A 16,972-nucleotide genomic window follows, 5' to 3' on the forward strand; every position below is an offset into this window, starting at 1 on the left:
TTATTATAGAAGGGTAGAGGGAATCACATCCGGTGAGAGGTTAGTTTGGTTCACCCGATCGAGAGTAGGAACTGCGACAGTGCCCTTAGCAGAGTCAGCTGCCTGGTCACTGACGGCCGAAGGATTGGGTGATGGGCCCGGTGTGCGGTCACCCTTGCCCTGGCGTTGGATGAGGCCGTTGGTGATTCCGAGTACGGAGTCGACGATAACGGCGTCGATGCCTTCGGAGACTTGGTACTACACAATTAAAGTGGTAAGATGGTTGTTTAGAGTTTGGGGGACATGAAAAAGAGAATACTTACGTCGACATTGTCGCCGTCATTGTTGAGCGTTCCGTAAGAGACACACACAAGACCAGATTCCTTGACGATACGGACTAGCCGCGGGCAGAGAACTAAGGGCTCAGCCTGGGTGACGATTCCAAGAAGATTCCATCGCGAGGCAAACCGAATAGCCTCCTGCAAGCTACTGGCGCGAATGTCGCCGACCGGGGAAGCGCCTGCGTCGGTCAGGAAGAGAACGGGAATGGAAGGCTGCTTGAAAGACAACAGAAGACAGATATCTGGGTTAAAGCTGGAGAACAGCATGTCGCGGCCGCTTCCCAGGTCATAGACCGTCGTCAGGATAGTGTCGACGAAGGAGTTCAGTTCCACTGCGTAGGTGTCCATTTCTTCCTCCTCGCTCTCGTGGAGCATGGGATATTCTAGCAACCCTGGTTAGATCGATGGAATACATGTTCTTCGTAAAGCTCTAGTAACTCACTCAGTTCGATGTTAAATCCGACAGGTTTCGGGATCTTCGTGAATAATTCCTCCAAAGTGGCGAATGGTGCCTGGATGTGCTCACCGCGGGTATTGCCCTTAAATCCCTTCTTCTTGAAGTCGCGTGTGTGCTTGATCTTCTCGGTGAGTTCGGCGGGGTTGTACTCGGAGCCGCCGACGGACATTGAGCGCTGGCGCGGACCATACTCAGATGCTTCGCCGTTGGCTTTGACAGATCCGGGCAAGGCGTGGCGGTAACGTCCGATGCCCAACTCGAGAAATTGATCGAGCGTCATTGTATGAACAGGCGCATCGATGCCCGTCTCGCTGACCAGGAAGTCGTGGTAGATTACAGGGACATGGTCCTTTGTGAGCTGCACATCGAACTCAACATAAGAGGCTCCCAGATTGGCCGCAGCGATGAAGGACTGCACAGTGTTCTCGCCCAACTGCAGCGAATTGCGGCCCGGCATGTTCTTACCCAGCCCACGGTGTCCAATGACCATGGTTGAGCTCATTGAGCGCCAATAGGTCTGGTTGCCAGCGATAGACATTTTTGGGTGCTTGAAGGGGGTGATGATGAGGAAGTTGAAAGTCACAGACCCGATCACCTCAAGGGTATTCGCGGCAACAATTGGAACAGTGGAATCACCCTTGAGGTTAATTCGGTGCGACCCCACAGTGGGCTTGATGCTAGAAAGCAGAGCGACACCCCGGCCAACGATCTTCTCCTTCGAGCCTGCATAGGTAGGAACCAGGTCGAAAAGTAGACGCACTTTGCTAGGATCGGTAGTGTGGAAGACGATTGGCTCGGTTGAGATGTTGTCTTGCACGGGCAAATCAATCACCTCCGGCTCGCCGTGTGCACCGCTAGCAGTTATCACCATCGACAAAGACGTGTCTAGCTGGGTGGCGTGTGCATTCTCCATCGGAATGCGGTCGAGGCTGACGGTCTCAAGCGGCTCGCGCATGTCCATGGTTCCCAGACTGACCAAGATCATGCTCTCATTGGTGAGATACCTGTGTCCAAAGGTCTTGATGGGTTCAGTAGTCCGTGTGCCAGAGCCCCCAGAGGTTGGGCCTGGCGCATTCGACCTACGATCAGTGAGGGACGACTGAATCGGAGGCGAAGAAGATTCTGAACCAGTGAGGTTTGGAGTAGACGATGAAAAGTCGAGCTCGGTAGCAGGAGGGCCGGGGCTAACTTCTGCCAAGCACCGTGCAATGTCAAGATGGCCTCGGAGGGCTGCATGCTCCTTAGCCGTCCAGCCAGAGGAATCGAAACGCTCCACGTCTGCGCCAGCGGAAACAAGCATTTTAGCCACACTCAGACATCCATCCACGCAGGCAATGAAGAGTGGTGTCCAGCTATACGTTTTTTCGGCTAATTCGATGTCTGCTTTCTGGTCGTCGCTGCCATCCAGCAGAATTTGCGCGCACTCGTCATGGCCAAATCGAGCGGCAACATGCAATGCAGTCTCACCCTGTTCATCCTGGTAATTGATATCCACACCGGCATCTACCAGAAGCTGAACAATATCAATAAAGTTGGCCTTGGTCGCTAGTGCCAGTACTGCACTAGACTTGGAAACCTGTTTTCGGATGGTGCTTCGTTCCTGCGAGGGATCATTCTCCTTTTCAGCATCCAAGAGACACCGGGTAGTTTTAGGGTGGCCCCCTACAACACTTAAATGAAGCGGGGCCCAACCGTCATTGTCCTGCCAGAGAGGGCCGTCGATCCCATCGCTAACATCGAACATGCCCCATTCTATGAGATGCTCAATGATCACTTCACACACGACCTTGAAACCATATTGCGCCGCGTAGTGTAAAGGAGTGCGTCCAGAAAGGTCCTTGGCCATCAAAGACTCACGCTGGTCGGGACGCAGCGAGTCCAGTAGAAACTGGAAGTGAGTAACGGCAGAATCATCGCGATCCAGCTGCTGGGGCATGTGCTCCTCTTTGACTACAGGACGAGGCGGTTGGAGGGTCGGAGGCGCCGCGGGCGTGATGTAGCGGGCAGTCTCCGAAGGGAAGTTGAGCACCATCGACGCCGCGGGCTCGGAGTCTGTCGTGGGCTGCTCACGGCCAATGGAAATGACCAGACGGTGAAGGCAGTTACGTCGATTGATATCATCGTCCTCTTCTAGGGTGTCAACCCGAGTCAGGAGAAGGGTCAGAGCAGCCCGTGAACGATGAAGGATGGAGCGCTGAATCAGGGTTCTGAGAACCCTAGCGTAAACCGTTTCTCCCGCTTCGTCTGCAGTAACCTTCAAATTCTCGAGTAATTCGAGGAAGACATGTGTGTCATCCTTGCGCAGCGCGTCATCCACGGCAGTGACAATGCTGGCGGGCAGGTTAAGATAAGGCCTAGTTGAGCCACGCTTCAATGAGAGGGAAGAATGGGTGGAGCTCGCGTCATCGGACGCCTTATCGTCAGCCTTTGACTGGTCGGTAATGATGGCCATCCAAGAATTGATTCGATCCTGAGACTTGAAGACGCGTTCATTGGAGGCGAACGAAGTGGGGTCGACCTTAGTCTCTAGATAACGCTTTTGGGCCTGCGCACCAACCTTCTTATCCAACTTTTTGGTAATCTTGACGAAGCCACGTCGATTGACTTCACCATACCATTGTAAGCGGCGCAAGTGGTATCGCAGATCCAAAAGGGCCTCGCGCAGGTCATGCCGATCCTCGGGTTCGAGAGGATGGTGACCCTCCATGGAATAACCATAGCGCTCCTCGAGCAACTTCAAGCGGCGGGCGAACTCGGCATACTTCTTGTTGTAGAAATAATCGACATCTTCAACATTTCGGTCGAGGTTGTAGAAGAAACCTATAAGCATCAACACAAAGGCCTGGCCAGAAGGGCATTTGATGGTTCAAAATGGTAAATCCAAGAAAACGAACTACCAAACTTACCAGCCAAATCCGGATTTTGTCCCGCTTTGATCTGCTCAGCAGCAGACTTGATAAGCTTCTTCAGGGCCTTGTACTTGATATAGGAGGTGCTCCACTCGGGAACCGTGAATTGCGACAAATTGCGGCCGAATTTCATACTGGCGAGATCAACAGTTCCACTAGTATTCGGTTCACAACCACAATCCTTTCCAAGTCCACACTTGATCTGCAATTTCCAACGGTGTCCGGGGTCTCCAATCGGAGGGAATTCGCGGCGATTTCAACCTGAGTGTCACGAGGAAGCGATCAGGTGAGCGGCCGAACGCAGGCAATGGAAGAAATGAACCACGCCATTTGAGATGTGTATGTGAGGGAGTAGGGAGAAGAGGAATGATCAAAGGGAGAAAGACAACGAGACAGAGCTCCAAGGTGCACCTGACTGTACCTGTCTGAGAGTGTCGGGAATTTGGAAGGGATACTTTGCACACCTAGTGAATAAGGATGAGGATAGGTCGAAGAAACTAAGAGCTTGCCAAGAAGTTGTGTAAGGAGAAAGTCCAGTGAGCTTAGGAAGGCGAACCGCTTAAAGGTGTGCGCGATGGATTGAACATGATTTGTCGACCCACGGGGGCGCCCTTCACGGTACGGTCTTATTTATATCCGCCAAGCTAACCTTGAAAGTGTATCTCAACTGTCTTTACTCCGTACTATAATTCACTATGCAAATTTGCGGTGTGGAATGGCTTCCGGAAGCTCACGAAAATTTGGGTGGATCTTCCGTCTCTGGGAGAGGAGACCACCTCTTAGCCCCCAGATGCAGCACACGGGATCGGCATCAAGTCTTTGTCCGACCCCGGATCCTCCTATATAGAAGTGCTCTGTGACCTTCAAGAGATAAAAAGAGATTCAACTAGAACCTATCGAGAAATGTCGGTGAAGTTCCTAGGAGCTTGAATGGTTGAAAGTTCCAGGGATCCATACGGGGAGTCCCCGTGACCCTACACCATAGAACTACAGCAGCGCCACAGGTTTGGTGACATGTGGTTGGGAGTTAGATTGATAGTCAGGTGCTCATATCAGAAATTGGGGGTAAGACCGAGCCATTCATAATTCTATGTCAAAAGGCTAGCATGGGACCCATTGCACTCTGTGTGCTTCCACAGATTGGACGCCTCCCTTAGGCGTCCTAAGAAAAAAGCAGTCGCTAAATCCGTCGCTGTGCTCGTGATCAGGAGGTCATCTCGGACACTCACTAAAAAGACATGAAAAAAGGTGCAAAAATCGCAAAGAAAAAAAAAACTCCTCTGGATCAGCCAGTCCGTCCCAAAACCACATACATGCAAATGGAAAACGTTAAAAGAGTCTGCTCAGAAATTAAAGACATTGAACGGTCATGTCTGTCATTGGATCAGCGGTTTCAAGGCCTCTACCCCGGCCTGTAGCACCGCTTGGTTCCTCGTCTTCTTGAGACACGCAGTGAGAGCATCAATTCCTCCTGCGACACGAACGGCAGCTTTGGCGCGGGCTCCGATGTCACCTGTCGCGACGCAAGTGAAGTTACGCACACAAACCACGCCTCGGTGAACCAAGGCATCGTCTTCTTCCTGGCACAATCCCAAAAGCAGCTCAACACCCCGTGGTCGGTCCAGGATAGCTGCTATGGCGGCATCGAACTCCGTCAACATCGCAAGAGCTCCGCCGGCAGCCCGTCGCGTCGGAGTGTCGTCGGCATCGGTCAGAGCCAGCAGAATGTGGAGACGTTGAGCCGCTTGCTTGGAGCCATCCGCGAACTTGATAACACCGGACTCGCAAGTCATCAGGTTACAGACGAGTTCGCAGGCAGCTCGCTGAACTCGAGTATTGCTAGACAAAAGCAGATCTTCTACTGCAGACCAGCCTTCCCGGACTGTGAGTTCTGGGGCGGAGTCGTCATACGGATACGAAGCGAGATTTGTCAGAGCTAGGAGACTTTCGAATACTGGGAGTAGGTCGCGGGGTTGGTCGGCGGAGAGTGAGGCAGTGTCGAGTGATGAGAGAAGGGAGAGAAGCGGGCGAACGGCGGATGTAACCTGGGGAAATCCAGATGATGGGAAAACATGTGAAGGATCAACGGAGATGAGGATGCGAGCCAACGCATGGGATGCAATGCGTGTCGTTTCGTTCGTTACAGGGCCAGCGCTACTCTGTTTTGGGGCTGCAAGGCCGAGTAGCAGCTTCACCGCACCTTGCTGGGCCAGTGTACCGCGGGATTTTTGAGGCCTTGTCAATGATAGCAGAATCTTTGCTGTGAGCTCATTGGTGGAAGGCAAGGAGATCCGGCCGCATTCAACGAGCAGAGTCATGATGCCCGCATCGATAACGGCAGCACATCGTACCAGGACAGCATCCTCTTCATCTCGGATGTCTATTTCTGGTGCCGCCTTTATCTTTCCGGTAGACGGGTCCGCATAGTCCTTCAGCTGTGCCATCTTCTTTTGCTCTTCAGACAAGTTGGGTAAGAATTTGGTAAGATTTAAAATTACCATCAAGCCACCATAGAGCGCAGATGAGTCGTTGGTTTTCTGTTTCATGGCCGTAATGAAGTTTTGTAGGAAAACCGAGTCATTGGCAAGTTGATCCTTGACGGACGACTTGACCGAAGTATAAGCCAATCCTTCGATTGCGTGGGAGTTGTGTTCAACCTTTTGTTCAGACATCAGTCCCATGAATCGGTGAACTAGTTCAGACTCGCTGTCTTGTTCCAAGACCTTACCGTTGCCAGTCGAGGATTTCTCGGGCTCGGATGCCCGGATCTTCGCCAGGGCCACTGCAGCCAATTCCGAGCAACTATCACTTCCATTGGTCAGGACGTGTGACAACCACTCCCCAAATTTCTTTGAGACAGCCTCGCGGCATGGACGGTTGATGCAAGCCGCATTAAGAAGTTCCAACACGGGCAGTTCTACCTTCTTGCTCTTGGTCTCTCGGGATGCCATTGGCATGAGGAAGGTCATGAATTCCTCCGATAAGAACAGATTGGCAGCTGCGGAGGGAGCCACGGGGAAGATCGCGGCCACCGCAGAGAAAGCAACGATAAGATCGCTGACACGCCCTTTGCCAAGAATGGACATGACCAGTGTCAAAAGCTTTTTCTCGCCCGCCTCCTTGGCGACCTCGAGATATTTCGCGGTCGCCAAGGTCGCCTGGCTCCGAACTTCTAGCGGCAATCGGTTGTCCAAGGATGAGAGGATAACCTCGAGCCCTTCATCGTCGATCAAATGTTCGAGTTCGACGGCGTGGACAGCGAGTAATCGAGTAATTCCCTTCAAAGAGCGACCATCAAGATCATGGCCTGATTCCATCAACTTGGCAATGAAAAGCTGAAAGAGTTCACTCTCGCAGTGGGATCTTGTTTCCTCTGAAATCCATACGGTGGGGTCTAACACCACTGTGTCCAGACACACCGCTGCTCCATCGCCCCGATCATATATCTCATCGAAGAATGCAGTAACAGAAGTCTGGAGCTGTGTAGAGAAGTATTGTCGGACACTGACGTGCTGTCGCACCAACCCAGATATGATCTCATCCTGTGTCGTTGATAGAGAGTGGGGGCGCTGTGCGAGCAACAATTTGAGGCATTCCAAGGCAACAGCGTCCGGGGATTTCAGGCCATCGGTTCCAAGATAATTAGCAGCTTCTTTGCCGGCATTTTCATCATTTTGTGTGGTGTATCGGCGGCAGAGATCGAGAAGCTGGTGACCGTCTTTGTCTTCATGCTGAACTTTCAGGAAGGCGGCCTTCACTTGAGGGTTTTCGGGGGCGAGTGAAAGAGCTTCTCTAAGATTCCGGGAAGCAGCCTAGTTAGTAAGCTGCATGTCAGTATTCCGCTAGCTTCCTTTTGGGGGGGGGGGGGGGGGGGGGGGGGGGGGGTCAAGAAATAGATCACCGACCTCTCGGTGGCCCGCGTCGACCAGGTCGACAGCCTCTTGGGCCAGGTGTACAGCGCGCTCTTCGCCCGTTGCTTGAACCATTGCAGGGTTGCGCGAGAGACGACCAGAAATCAAGTCTCCAGTTGTGGTTCAATGTAGTTGAAGTGGATGGGAGCAGCCTTTTTTTTTTTTTTCTGGGTGAGGGGAGGGCGGAGCGGAGAAAGATGATCGATAAGGTGGGAACGGACAACCGCTTTTTATGGGGAAAGGGAAAAAGGAGGTGTTGGAAGAAGAATGATGATTGATATTGAATATCCTTTATATGTCGGTTTGCCGTGTTGGCCTATTTGATTTCTTAATGACACAATGTACTTTTCCCCGGATCGAGAGTACAATGTCAAAAACTGGATCTTACAGTTGTACGCCCATTTTCTTTCACGAATCGCCATTATCAATTGGCCCGATAAGACACCAACCACAGCAACGAACACCGTCACGTTCTCGATAAGCCTTTACTCGGCTTACCTGGAGGTAGTCCTTTTGTTAGTTTTGTGTTACAATCCCGGAAGTCATATTCCAAGGTCAAGGCATCTCCTATGCACTCCGATCTTACTAGGGCTATTCGTGTAGATACTCAAGGTATCCTTGAAACTTACTAGAGAACATCACATGCAATAGTCTCATCTTGGCGCATTCAAGGGATATGCCAAGAGGTAAAACATCCTGTATGTTGTATTTCAAATTGACCGAACAGAGAACTCAAACAATTGATGCTCATAAATTCGAGGTAATTTTAGTCACCCAAGGCTTCACGGTGTGGAAGTCAATCCGATTGGAATGTTGGGTTCCAGTCTAGGTTCCGAATTACTTGTGAGTCGGTCGAAGATCCCAATGAGTCAGTTAAGAATTGCGAGGTAAAATTAAACGTAGACAATGCAAGTCCGGACATTGGTTGGCGTTGTATGTCAAAATATTTACAAGATATATATCGGCGCCCTGGAAGCTACAGCAGTTGTTATCACCCCGTGATTGGCTTATCGCTTCAAGATCCTCAACAGACATCCCGAGCTCTGCTGGACAGAGCTTAGACTTCAAAAAAAATCCTAGCTGTACAGGCAGCACCTCGGATTCCAGTTAAACCGGCGTGTCATCAATCTGAGAGAGCCACAGCCCACAATTATGAACACTGGCCTCGAATAATTCCCCTGTCTCAACGCAATGAATTCCGTGGATGCCTCGGAGCATTATGAGTTAGGAGCTACGGGTCCGTATTCTCTGCCATCTATAAGAAACGAAAAACTAGCTAACTGTGTCGCCAATTAGACCTCTCCCCGTCCCTGCTCACAATAGTCATCGACACAAACCCACACGCCTGGGCTATCCTCGAACACTCTCTCCCACTCTCCAAAGCAATCGCCAATATCCTAGTCTTCATCAACGCCCACCTAGCCTGCAACTATGCCAACGAAGTCGCCGTAGTCGCATCGCACTGCCAAAAAGCAGCATGGCTCTACCCATCCCACAATGCACCCCGGAACCGTACCGCCGACCATGACAGCGACGTCGCAATGAATGGCGCAAGCGACACCCAACCCCCCGAAACGAACAAATACCGTCCCTTCCGTATTGTCGAAGAACAAGTCACCCGCAACCTCAAAGAGCTAATGGACTCAACAACTGGCGACGATCTACGTGGCAACATGTCCACGATGCTAGCAGGCGCGCTAACACTCGCCCTGAGCCACACGAACCGACGCGCGCTCGCCTGGGCGGAGGAGCATGGCGGCACCAACAACGAAGACGCAGCAGCCGATGGCAATGGCAATGGCAACGGCAACGGCAATGGAAACGGACACGGCGGTGGCACGAGCGCATCTGTGAATCGGTACTCCGCCTCGAACGAGGATGAGCGGCTGCAGAGTCGCATCTTGGTCATTTCTGTGAGCGGGTCTACCGACGCCGCACACCAGTATATCCCTATCATGAACAGCATCTTCGCCTGCCAGCGCTTGAACATCCCCATCGATGTGTGCAAGCTTAGTGGCGATGCGGTCTTCCTGCAGCAGGCGTCTGATGCTACCAAGGGTGTTTATATGGCGCTTGCCGAGCCACGAGGCCTGCTGCAGTATCTGATGATGGCGTTCTTACCGGATCAGCGCTCGCGTCGCCATCTGGTTCTTCCCACGCGGGTGGATGTTGATTTCCGGGCTGCTTGCTTTTGTCATCGCCGGGTGGTTGATGTTGGCTTTGTGTGCTCCATTTGTCTCAGTATTTTCTGCGGACCGCCCCCTGGTAGTGATTGCATGACTTGTGGCACGCATCTAGACATCGGAGATAATGCCAAGCCAGCTCTATTGCCAAGGAAAAAGAAGAAGAAGAAGCGTGTTAATGGGACATCCACGACGGGGACGCCCATATCAACACCTACGCCGGGTCCTTGATATCTCTTCCGTGCAAGGTTATGTCGTTAGGGAAAACACTATGACGAGACCTGAATCTACCAAGCGCGTGTTGGCATTACTCCTGGAACACAAATTGGCTTGATGCTACGAGATGAGCAACACTACATGCAGCCGGTTTACAAGGAAATCATTTGGGACGGCTCTCATTTTAATAGCGTGAAACGAGTAGGTACGCACAGGAAGGAACGCCGGGGCTTTTTAAAACAAACTCTGATCACATCGTCGGCGCCGGGTCTCAGAGAAGCAGACCGTCCAGAGACAGCAAGAAAGAGCCATGAAAACAGTCGCTCGTCTTGTGATCTTGTCACCATGCAAGCGGATCATTGGTGTGGCAATGCCAAGAACCACAACAGGGAATTGGGTATCGTAATGCAGAGAACGGAAAGGGGATGAGGTAGACTGAAGCAGATACAGGTGGTTGAGGGTGGAAACCACCTCGTCCATTAATAAGTACCAAACAGACCAGAAGTCGGCGGAGCAAAGAGGCTTCGCTACAACATAGTTGTAGTCCTCATCCAGGGTGCATTGCAATTCTGATCAAATTTTGTGTGTCAGTACTCACAACTTGTATATTCAATTTGACAATGAAACTTGCAGTGTTCTGGAAACCTGATTCGGCAACCTCCCTGAGCAATGGTTCCGCGGGAGCCTCGCGACATTAGACAAGACGGTCTTTTTGAATTGCTGGACATAGAGGCAATGGCCTGCGAGACATGTTTAGCCACCAGTCTGGCACAGTTACAGGAGTGAGAGACTCACGAAGGAGTCAGTATTGTGAGCAAAGTAGAGTTCGATGCCGGAATTGTTTTTCTTCACAACGACCACCCCCAGGGCCCCAAACAGTATGCTGTTACTCACGGCGCTGTGTTCTAACAGGCAAACGCAAACTTTGTGTTAGCGTTGGAAAATTATGGCAGTAAAAGAGACAGAAAGCGCACCGTTAAACTCCCTTTTCATCCATGCTTTGAGGGCATCTTCCTCCATCACCTGGGTAAATATACCATTGTCGCCCATCTTCTGACTGTAGTACATCCTTTGCGCGCAGGTGCTTGCTGCCAGTGTTGAAGCGATGAGTTCTCCGGTCCCAGATGTAACGACTGCACATGTTGTTCCATCCGGATCAGTCGGGTCTCGCGGAATAACATGGGTGCCAATGCCAATGAGGGCTGCAGGTCCGATTCGACCTCGGTGCTTCATGCCAATGCCACCAGAAGAAGATCCTGCTGCAATATTTCCATATTTGTCGATGGCAATCGCGCCCACAGTGTCCGTGATCGCATCTTCCGCATCTTGTTCACTTTCTGCGGCATCGGGGCTGCCATCGCGAGATGGTGAACAAGCTGAGACAGGCTGCACAGGTAGGTGCGAAATTGAGAGCTTGGCCTTTTTCTGAGTTTGACGCTCCAGCGATGCTCGCGGGCGCCCCTTCACATCTGCAAAAAGGCTTGGATCAGGCAGGGTTCGAATTTCCTCCTCCACTGCATGAATGGCAGTGTGAGCTCCTGATTGAGAAGCACGCTCGAGACGTTCAAGACGAGTGTCAAGGGGAGTCATGGGCCGGCGAATCCAGGGGTCAATCACTTCGCCACGGGTTTCATTCTCATAATTATTTACCTCTGCGGCCCATACTTCGTATCGCTCTAGAGCGACGGGCGAGACCAAGGCTTCTTCAGGAATGATCACCATACCATGCTCCCATGCAAAGTCCTTGGCACCTTCTCCGACCAAGAAGTTTGGGGGTACCCTTGACATACCCATCTGCACATTGGACTTGTCATAAATCTTCCGAGCAAGCATGATAGGGTTCTTGATGTCTAGCGGTTCAACAGGTTAGACAAGACTTTCCGAGAAAGAGATACAACAAACTTACTGGGCACAGCCCCAACCGCTCCACTTAGCCCATTGTGGTCGACAATTGATGCATCGCCTTCAACTACCCCCTTTGCGTTCAAGTTGCTTCCAAATCCTGCATTTGTGATCGGGTTATCTTCAAGCACCATCAGGGCAGCTTCGACGGCGTCAACGGCGGTGCCACCACTCTTTAGGAATGCCATGGCCTTGAGCGCTGCTCTGTTTCATTTCACGTGTTAGGCTTTGAAACCATCAAATTTATCAACGAGTAATACTGACATTTCACAGGCCCTCAAATGCTTATGCTCATTCTCATGGCTGTGGAAGCCCGCCCCGGCGTGAATGAATATGGCACAAACGCCCTCATTCCTGGACATTTGAGACATTTCAAGAGGGTCGGCAAGTGCAATTTGGGATCTAGCATAGGATAGTGCACTATTGATCGAGATATCAGGTCGGTGTAAAAAAAGAAAGGATTTCTCGCATAAAAGTCTCGAATCTTGACGCAAGGTAAGCGTCGTCGATTGAGTCCGAGTATCAAAGATGATATCCCAAATCAGATAGGCGGATAATACGTCGGTTGCCACGAGATCGGGACAAGGGGAAGATATTGATGCGACGCGTGAACTGGCAGATCTTGGACGCGTCTGCAATGCACTCGTAGATTGTTGATCAAAATGCAGACGCTCGTTGTGCGTTCTGTACTTCAAGTGAGAGCGAGGGGCCGCCTGGACTTTCAGGCTAGATAACCACTGGAAACCAATGCTCTAATGCTATGGCCGACTTTGGTACAGGGAGTGATGCGAGAGAAGACAAGAGCCTACGGCGAGACCATCCGTGTTGAGGTGAGAAAAGAATACACAGAGCGAAGGGCAGCACTTTACGCGCCCCGCGCATCAGAAAATAATGATGCGGGAATAATGAAAGACTGAGAAAGGATGATAGTCTTAGGGATTGAAGGTGTGTAAATGAACAGTAAGAGAATATTGCGAATTTATGTGAGTTCTCATAGCACTGGTCGTTCTTGCCATTTTGATCAAGTTTCACTTTTCAGCCAGAATTAGACGGTAGAATTGGCATCACCGAGACGGCATAGCTTCGATGGTTGCTTTCTCCTTGACAGAGGCCTGAGGATCTTTTGATACTTCCCGGCACATGATATCCACCGGTTGACGTGTGACCCCTTAGGTAATCTGACCTCCGGGCACTGCATCTCCCCCCGCCTTGTCTGCTTGTCCTCTTGGTCCCTTGAAGTCAGGGTGATTTCGGCTTCCATTTGAGATTCAGCCGATTCCCTAATTGTTGCCTTTTCTTATAAATTGTCTACTCTTGTTTCAACCCCTTACTACATTGTTATCGTGCCCAGGCCCAACCACCCGCCATGGCGTCCCAAACACCAGCCGTTGTCATGGACAAGTAAGTTCACAGCTGCAAGGATCAAAATGATGTTCAATGCTGACTCTGTGCTTTTTTTTTCTAGTGGAACTGGTTATTCTAAGCTTGGTATGTCCTTTCTGTAGTGGTTAGGGAGCTCGCGATCACAGATTAGGCTGACATGCTACCTCCACAATTCCAGGTTTCGCTGGCAACGACTCCCCCTCATTTGTATTTCCGACCGCAATTGCAACCAAGGCTGGTGCTGGAAGTACTGGAAGCTCCGGGGGCCGGCCCCCGGTCGCAAACAAGCCCTCCTTCCTAGGCGCTGGCAGCGGTAGCTCCAACCTGTCCGCGAAGCGTGGCACGGAGGATCTGGATTTCTTTATCGGCGACGAAGCTCTGGCCGCGGGCAGTGGACCAGGATATGGAGTTAATTACCCGATCCGGCATGGACAAGTCGAGAACTGGGACCACATGGAACGATTCTGGTCGAACTCGATCTTCAAATATCTGCGCGTGGAGCCTGAGGACCACTACTTCCTACTCACTGAACCTGTAAGGCGACTACAAATACTGCCAATTGGCTGCATTTAACACGATGGGAGCTGACATTTCTGAATTGTAGCCTCTCAACCCTCCCGAGAACCGCGAGAACACCGCCGAAATCATGTTCGAGTCGTTCAACTGCGCCGGTCTTTACATTGCTGTGCAAGCAGTGCTCGCCCTTGCTGCCTCGTGGACATCCTCGAAGGTGACGGACCGGTCCCTGACTGGAACAGTCATTGACTCGGGTGATGGTGTTACCCACGTTATCCCCGTTGCTGAGGGCTACGTCATCGGCTCTTCCATCAAGAGCATCCCCATTGCCGGACGAGATATCACATATTTCGTGCAGAGCTTGCTACGTGACCGTGGAGAGCCCGACAGCAGCTTAAAGACAGCAGAGAAAGTGAAGGAAGAGTACTGTTACGTCAGCCCCGACATTGTCAAGGAGTTCGCACGTTACGACCGCGAACCGGATCGCTTCCTGAAGCACACCGTCACTGCTCCGAACGGGCGGAGTATCAACATCGACATTGGATACGAACGTTTCCTCGCCCCGGAAATCTTCTTCAATCCTGAAATTTACTCGTCCGACTTCCTCACCCCGCTTCCCAATGTTGTTGACGGCGTCATCCAGTCCTCCCCCATTGATGTCCGGAGAGGTCTCTATAAGAACATTGTGCTCTCTGGTGGTTCTACTTTGTACAAGGACTTTGGCCGTCGTCTACAGCGAGACATTCGTCACTTGGTGGATGCACGAATCCGTGCCTCCGAGGCTCGTAGCGGTGGTGCACGGAGTGGTGGTCTTGATGTCGCTGTTGTCACCCACAAGCGCCAGCGTCACGGTCCCTGGTTCGGAGGTAGTCTGCTGGGACAGACGCCTGAGTTCCGAAGCTACTGCCACACCAAGGCGGAGTATGACGAGATAGGTCCCAGCATTGTGCGGCGGTTCGCGCTGCTCGGTGGCCCGGGGAGCTCGTAAGGTGAAAATGGGTGAACCTTGTCATCAGATATTTGTCAATTGATGTAGCTCAGCCTTTTGTTCATAGTTTGTTTATCTCTCTTCTTTCTTCCTCCGGGGGTGCTCTCTATATTTTCTTTTACCCAAAGCGGCTTGGCGCCGGTGTTCATCGACAATTTCTACGGTGGACTCAAAGCCAATTTGCAACTTAGAGCAAATGGGCAGTCTGTAGCCTGAATATCTTGGAGTGAATCGAAAATGAAAATGTATTAACAGTGCACATATCCATAATTGCCATAATGCTTTTTGACATTTTTCTCCCAGAACGCCACAAAGTATGCAATATCAGACAAATATACAACCCACGAAGGCTTGAGTCAAGAACATTACTTTTCAGACACTCCGTCACTCAAACAGTCTCAGTCTGAGGGAAAGAGGTACGGTTCAAGATAGCTACACCCTCGACATGACCGGTCTGAGGGAAGAAATCAAAGCCACGTATGCTCTCAATCTCATAGCGAACATTCTGCTTTTCATCACCCTGCACCATAACAGCAACGTCGCGAGCCTGGGTATGGACGTTACAGCTGACATAGACAACACGACGCGGCTTGAAATCAAGCATCTGGCGCAGGAAGTCTTCTGAACAACCCTTGCGAGGTGGGTCAATAACCAGCAATGTCTGATCTGATGGGTAGGGAACATCCTTGAAGAGAGTAGCGGCGTCAGCAGCAGCGAAGCCTGTATTGGGAAGATTGTTTGCACGAGCATTCTCACGTGCTGAAACGATGGAATCGCCTCCAATATCAACACCGAGACTGGACTTGAACAATGGGGAGAGGGTAATTGTGAACAGGCCTGAGCCGGAGTACGCGTCCAAGAGGTATTTGATGGGCTTTGCGTCTTTGTCGTTGCCTGCTGGTATGGCTTGCGAACGAATATACTCCGTGAAGCCGGACAAAATTGAGTTGTTGTTTTGGAAGAAGGCACCTGCTTTGTTGCTAAAAATGTAGTCGTCGACGTACTCGAAGGAAGTGGCGTTATTGTCTGTGACGCAACGCTTCTCTTCGATGTAGTTTTCGCGCTCGATGCGGATCACATCGCCCGTGTCTGCGTTGGGAGTGACGGCAATCCCGCCGACAGTGGGAGTCTCACCCTCCGGAGTAGGCAAGGCATCTTTGGGGATTCGTGTGGTCGATTCCCGCATCAGGAGAGTGGCACCTCGCTTGTAAGAACGGATGTTCTCCGCAACTCGTTTCCTCTCACTGGTGAGTCCGCGACGCACAATGTCTGTTCCCAGGGGACAGTCTTCGATGTCCATGTCAAGTCGTCGGTTCTTGTATGTGAATCCAATCGGGGGGACCTGCGGTTCTTCACCATCCTGCTTAGAGCCTTTGCCGGCGCCACCATGTGCGAAATGCGGCGTGAGCTTTGTGCGATATCCAAATTGCATTGGCGAAGCAAAGGTTTCTCCAATGGTAGGAACAAGCTCCGGGATCAATCCAGAGAAATTTGCATAGGCCTTCTCCACAATGCGCCGTTTGTGAGCAAGCTGGTCCTCGTAGGACATCATCTGAAGCTGACACCCAGAACACTCCCCGAAGTATTTGCATCCAATCAGCGCATCGTTTCTCTGGGGACCCGGTTCGATCACTTTGACGAAATCGGTCAAGCTGTATGACAATGATTCGAAATGCTTCACCAGTTTGACCCGCACAATGTCTCCAGGGACTGAGAATGGAACAACATAGACATGTCTCCCATTGTCAGCGAGCGCTAGACCATCGCCTGTTGACGAAAGCTCCACAATCTTGACATCAATCTCAGTGAACTTCTCGGGAAGGGACATAGGCTCGCTGCCGCCGTCCTGCTCGGTTTCGTTGCGTTTCAGAAGCTGGTTGATATCGCAAATTAGAACCTCATCATGCCCACTGCTCTTGTTGTTCTTGTCGACCTTCGCCTTCTTGCGCTTGCCGTCGAAGTGTTTCTTAGGACCGTTCTGCATTATTGCGGGGATTGGCGTATTCGTTGAGCGGCGTTGATAATAAAGTTTGGAAGCCGGCCGCACTTGAAGAGCCGTTAGTGTCTGAGAAGACAAAGATGAAGTCAAGCGCCTAACAGATGACCGTATTGCAAACATATAAGGTGAAAAGCGACAGCGAAATAATTTCTGGAACGAAAATCATCAAATAGGAAATTTATTGGAAA

At 51.3% G+C, this 16,972-nt stretch overlaps 7 protein-coding genes across 7 annotated transcripts; 2 read left to right on the forward strand and 5 right to left on the reverse strand.

Moving 5' to 3' along the window:
• Positions 1–3: 3 nt before the first annotated feature.
• On the reverse strand, positions 4–3,819 carry Pdw03_8113 (Glycerophosphocholine phosphodiesterase Gde1, putative; the record flags this gene model as incomplete). The annotated part of the gene is made up of 4 exons (XM_014677765.1): positions 4–237; positions 303–703; positions 763–3,597; positions 3,684–3,819. 4 exons carry the CDS (start codon positions 3,817–3,819, stop codon positions 4–6), a joined length of 3,606 nt encoding a protein of 1,201 aa, XP_014533251.1.
• Positions 3,820–5,062: 1,243 nt separating this feature from the next.
• On the reverse strand, positions 5,063–6,232 carry Pdw03_8114 (Actin cytoskeleton organization protein (Cro1), putative; the record flags this gene model as incomplete). The annotated part of the gene is made up of 1 exon (XM_066101874.1): positions 5,063–6,232. One exon carries the CDS (start codon positions 6,230–6,232, stop codon positions 5,063–5,065), a length of 1,170 nt encoding a protein of 389 aa, XP_065956957.1.
• Positions 6,233–6,338: 106 nt separating this feature from the next.
• Pdw03_8115 (Actin cytoskeleton organization protein (Cro1), putative) lies at positions 6,339–7,672 on the reverse strand (the record flags this gene model as incomplete). The annotated part of the gene is made up of 3 exons (XM_066101875.1): positions 6,339–6,343; positions 6,415–7,498; positions 7,592–7,672. The coding sequence occupies 3 exons, from the start codon at positions 7,670–7,672 to the stop codon at positions 6,339–6,341; spliced, it is 1,170 nt and encodes a 389-aa protein (XP_065956958.1).
• A 1,116-nt stretch (positions 7,673–8,788) lies between these two features.
• Positions 8,789–10,402, forward strand: Pdw03_8116 (Transcription factor TFIIH subunit Tfb4, putative; the record flags this gene model as incomplete). Its single annotated transcript, XM_014677767.2, has 4 exons — positions 8,789–8,834; positions 8,894–10,003; positions 10,076–10,201; positions 10,272–10,402. The coding sequence occupies 4 exons, from the start codon at positions 8,789–8,791 to the stop codon at positions 10,400–10,402; spliced, it is 1,413 nt and encodes a 470-aa protein (XP_014533253.2).
• A 121-nt stretch (positions 10,403–10,523) lies between these two features.
• On the reverse strand, positions 10,524–12,269 carry Pdw03_8117 (Peptidase T2, asparaginase 2; the record flags this gene model as incomplete). The annotated part of the gene is made up of 7 exons (XM_014677768.2): positions 10,524–10,565; positions 10,628–10,658; positions 10,723–10,736; positions 10,792–10,901; positions 10,971–11,846; positions 11,903–12,102; positions 12,163–12,269. The coding sequence occupies 7 exons, from the start codon at positions 12,267–12,269 to the stop codon at positions 10,524–10,526; spliced, it is 1,380 nt and encodes a 459-aa protein (XP_014533254.2).
• A 995-nt stretch (positions 12,270–13,264) lies between these two features.
• On the forward strand, positions 13,265–14,785 carry Pdw03_8118 (Arp2/3 complex subunit (Arp3), putative; the record flags this gene model as incomplete). Its single annotated transcript, XM_014677769.1, has 4 exons — positions 13,265–13,299; positions 13,364–13,386; positions 13,460–13,815; positions 13,886–14,785. 4 exons carry the CDS (start codon positions 13,265–13,267, stop codon positions 14,783–14,785), a joined length of 1,314 nt encoding a protein of 437 aa, XP_014533255.1.
• Positions 14,786–15,173: 388 nt separating this feature from the next.
• Pdw03_8119 (TRNA(M5U54)methyltransferase) lies at positions 15,174–16,769 on the reverse strand (the record flags this gene model as incomplete). The annotated part of the gene is made up of 1 exon (XM_014677770.1): positions 15,174–16,769. One exon carries the CDS (start codon positions 16,767–16,769, stop codon positions 15,174–15,176), a length of 1,596 nt encoding a protein of 531 aa, XP_014533256.1.
• Positions 16,770–16,972: the final 203 nt, after the last annotated feature.

The sequence above is a fragment of the Penicillium digitatum genome, chromosome 3 (genome assembly GCF_016767815.1).
Source record: "Penicillium digitatum chromosome 3, complete sequence".
NCBI lineage: Eukaryota > Fungi > Ascomycota > Eurotiomycetes > Eurotiales > Aspergillaceae > Penicillium > Penicillium digitatum.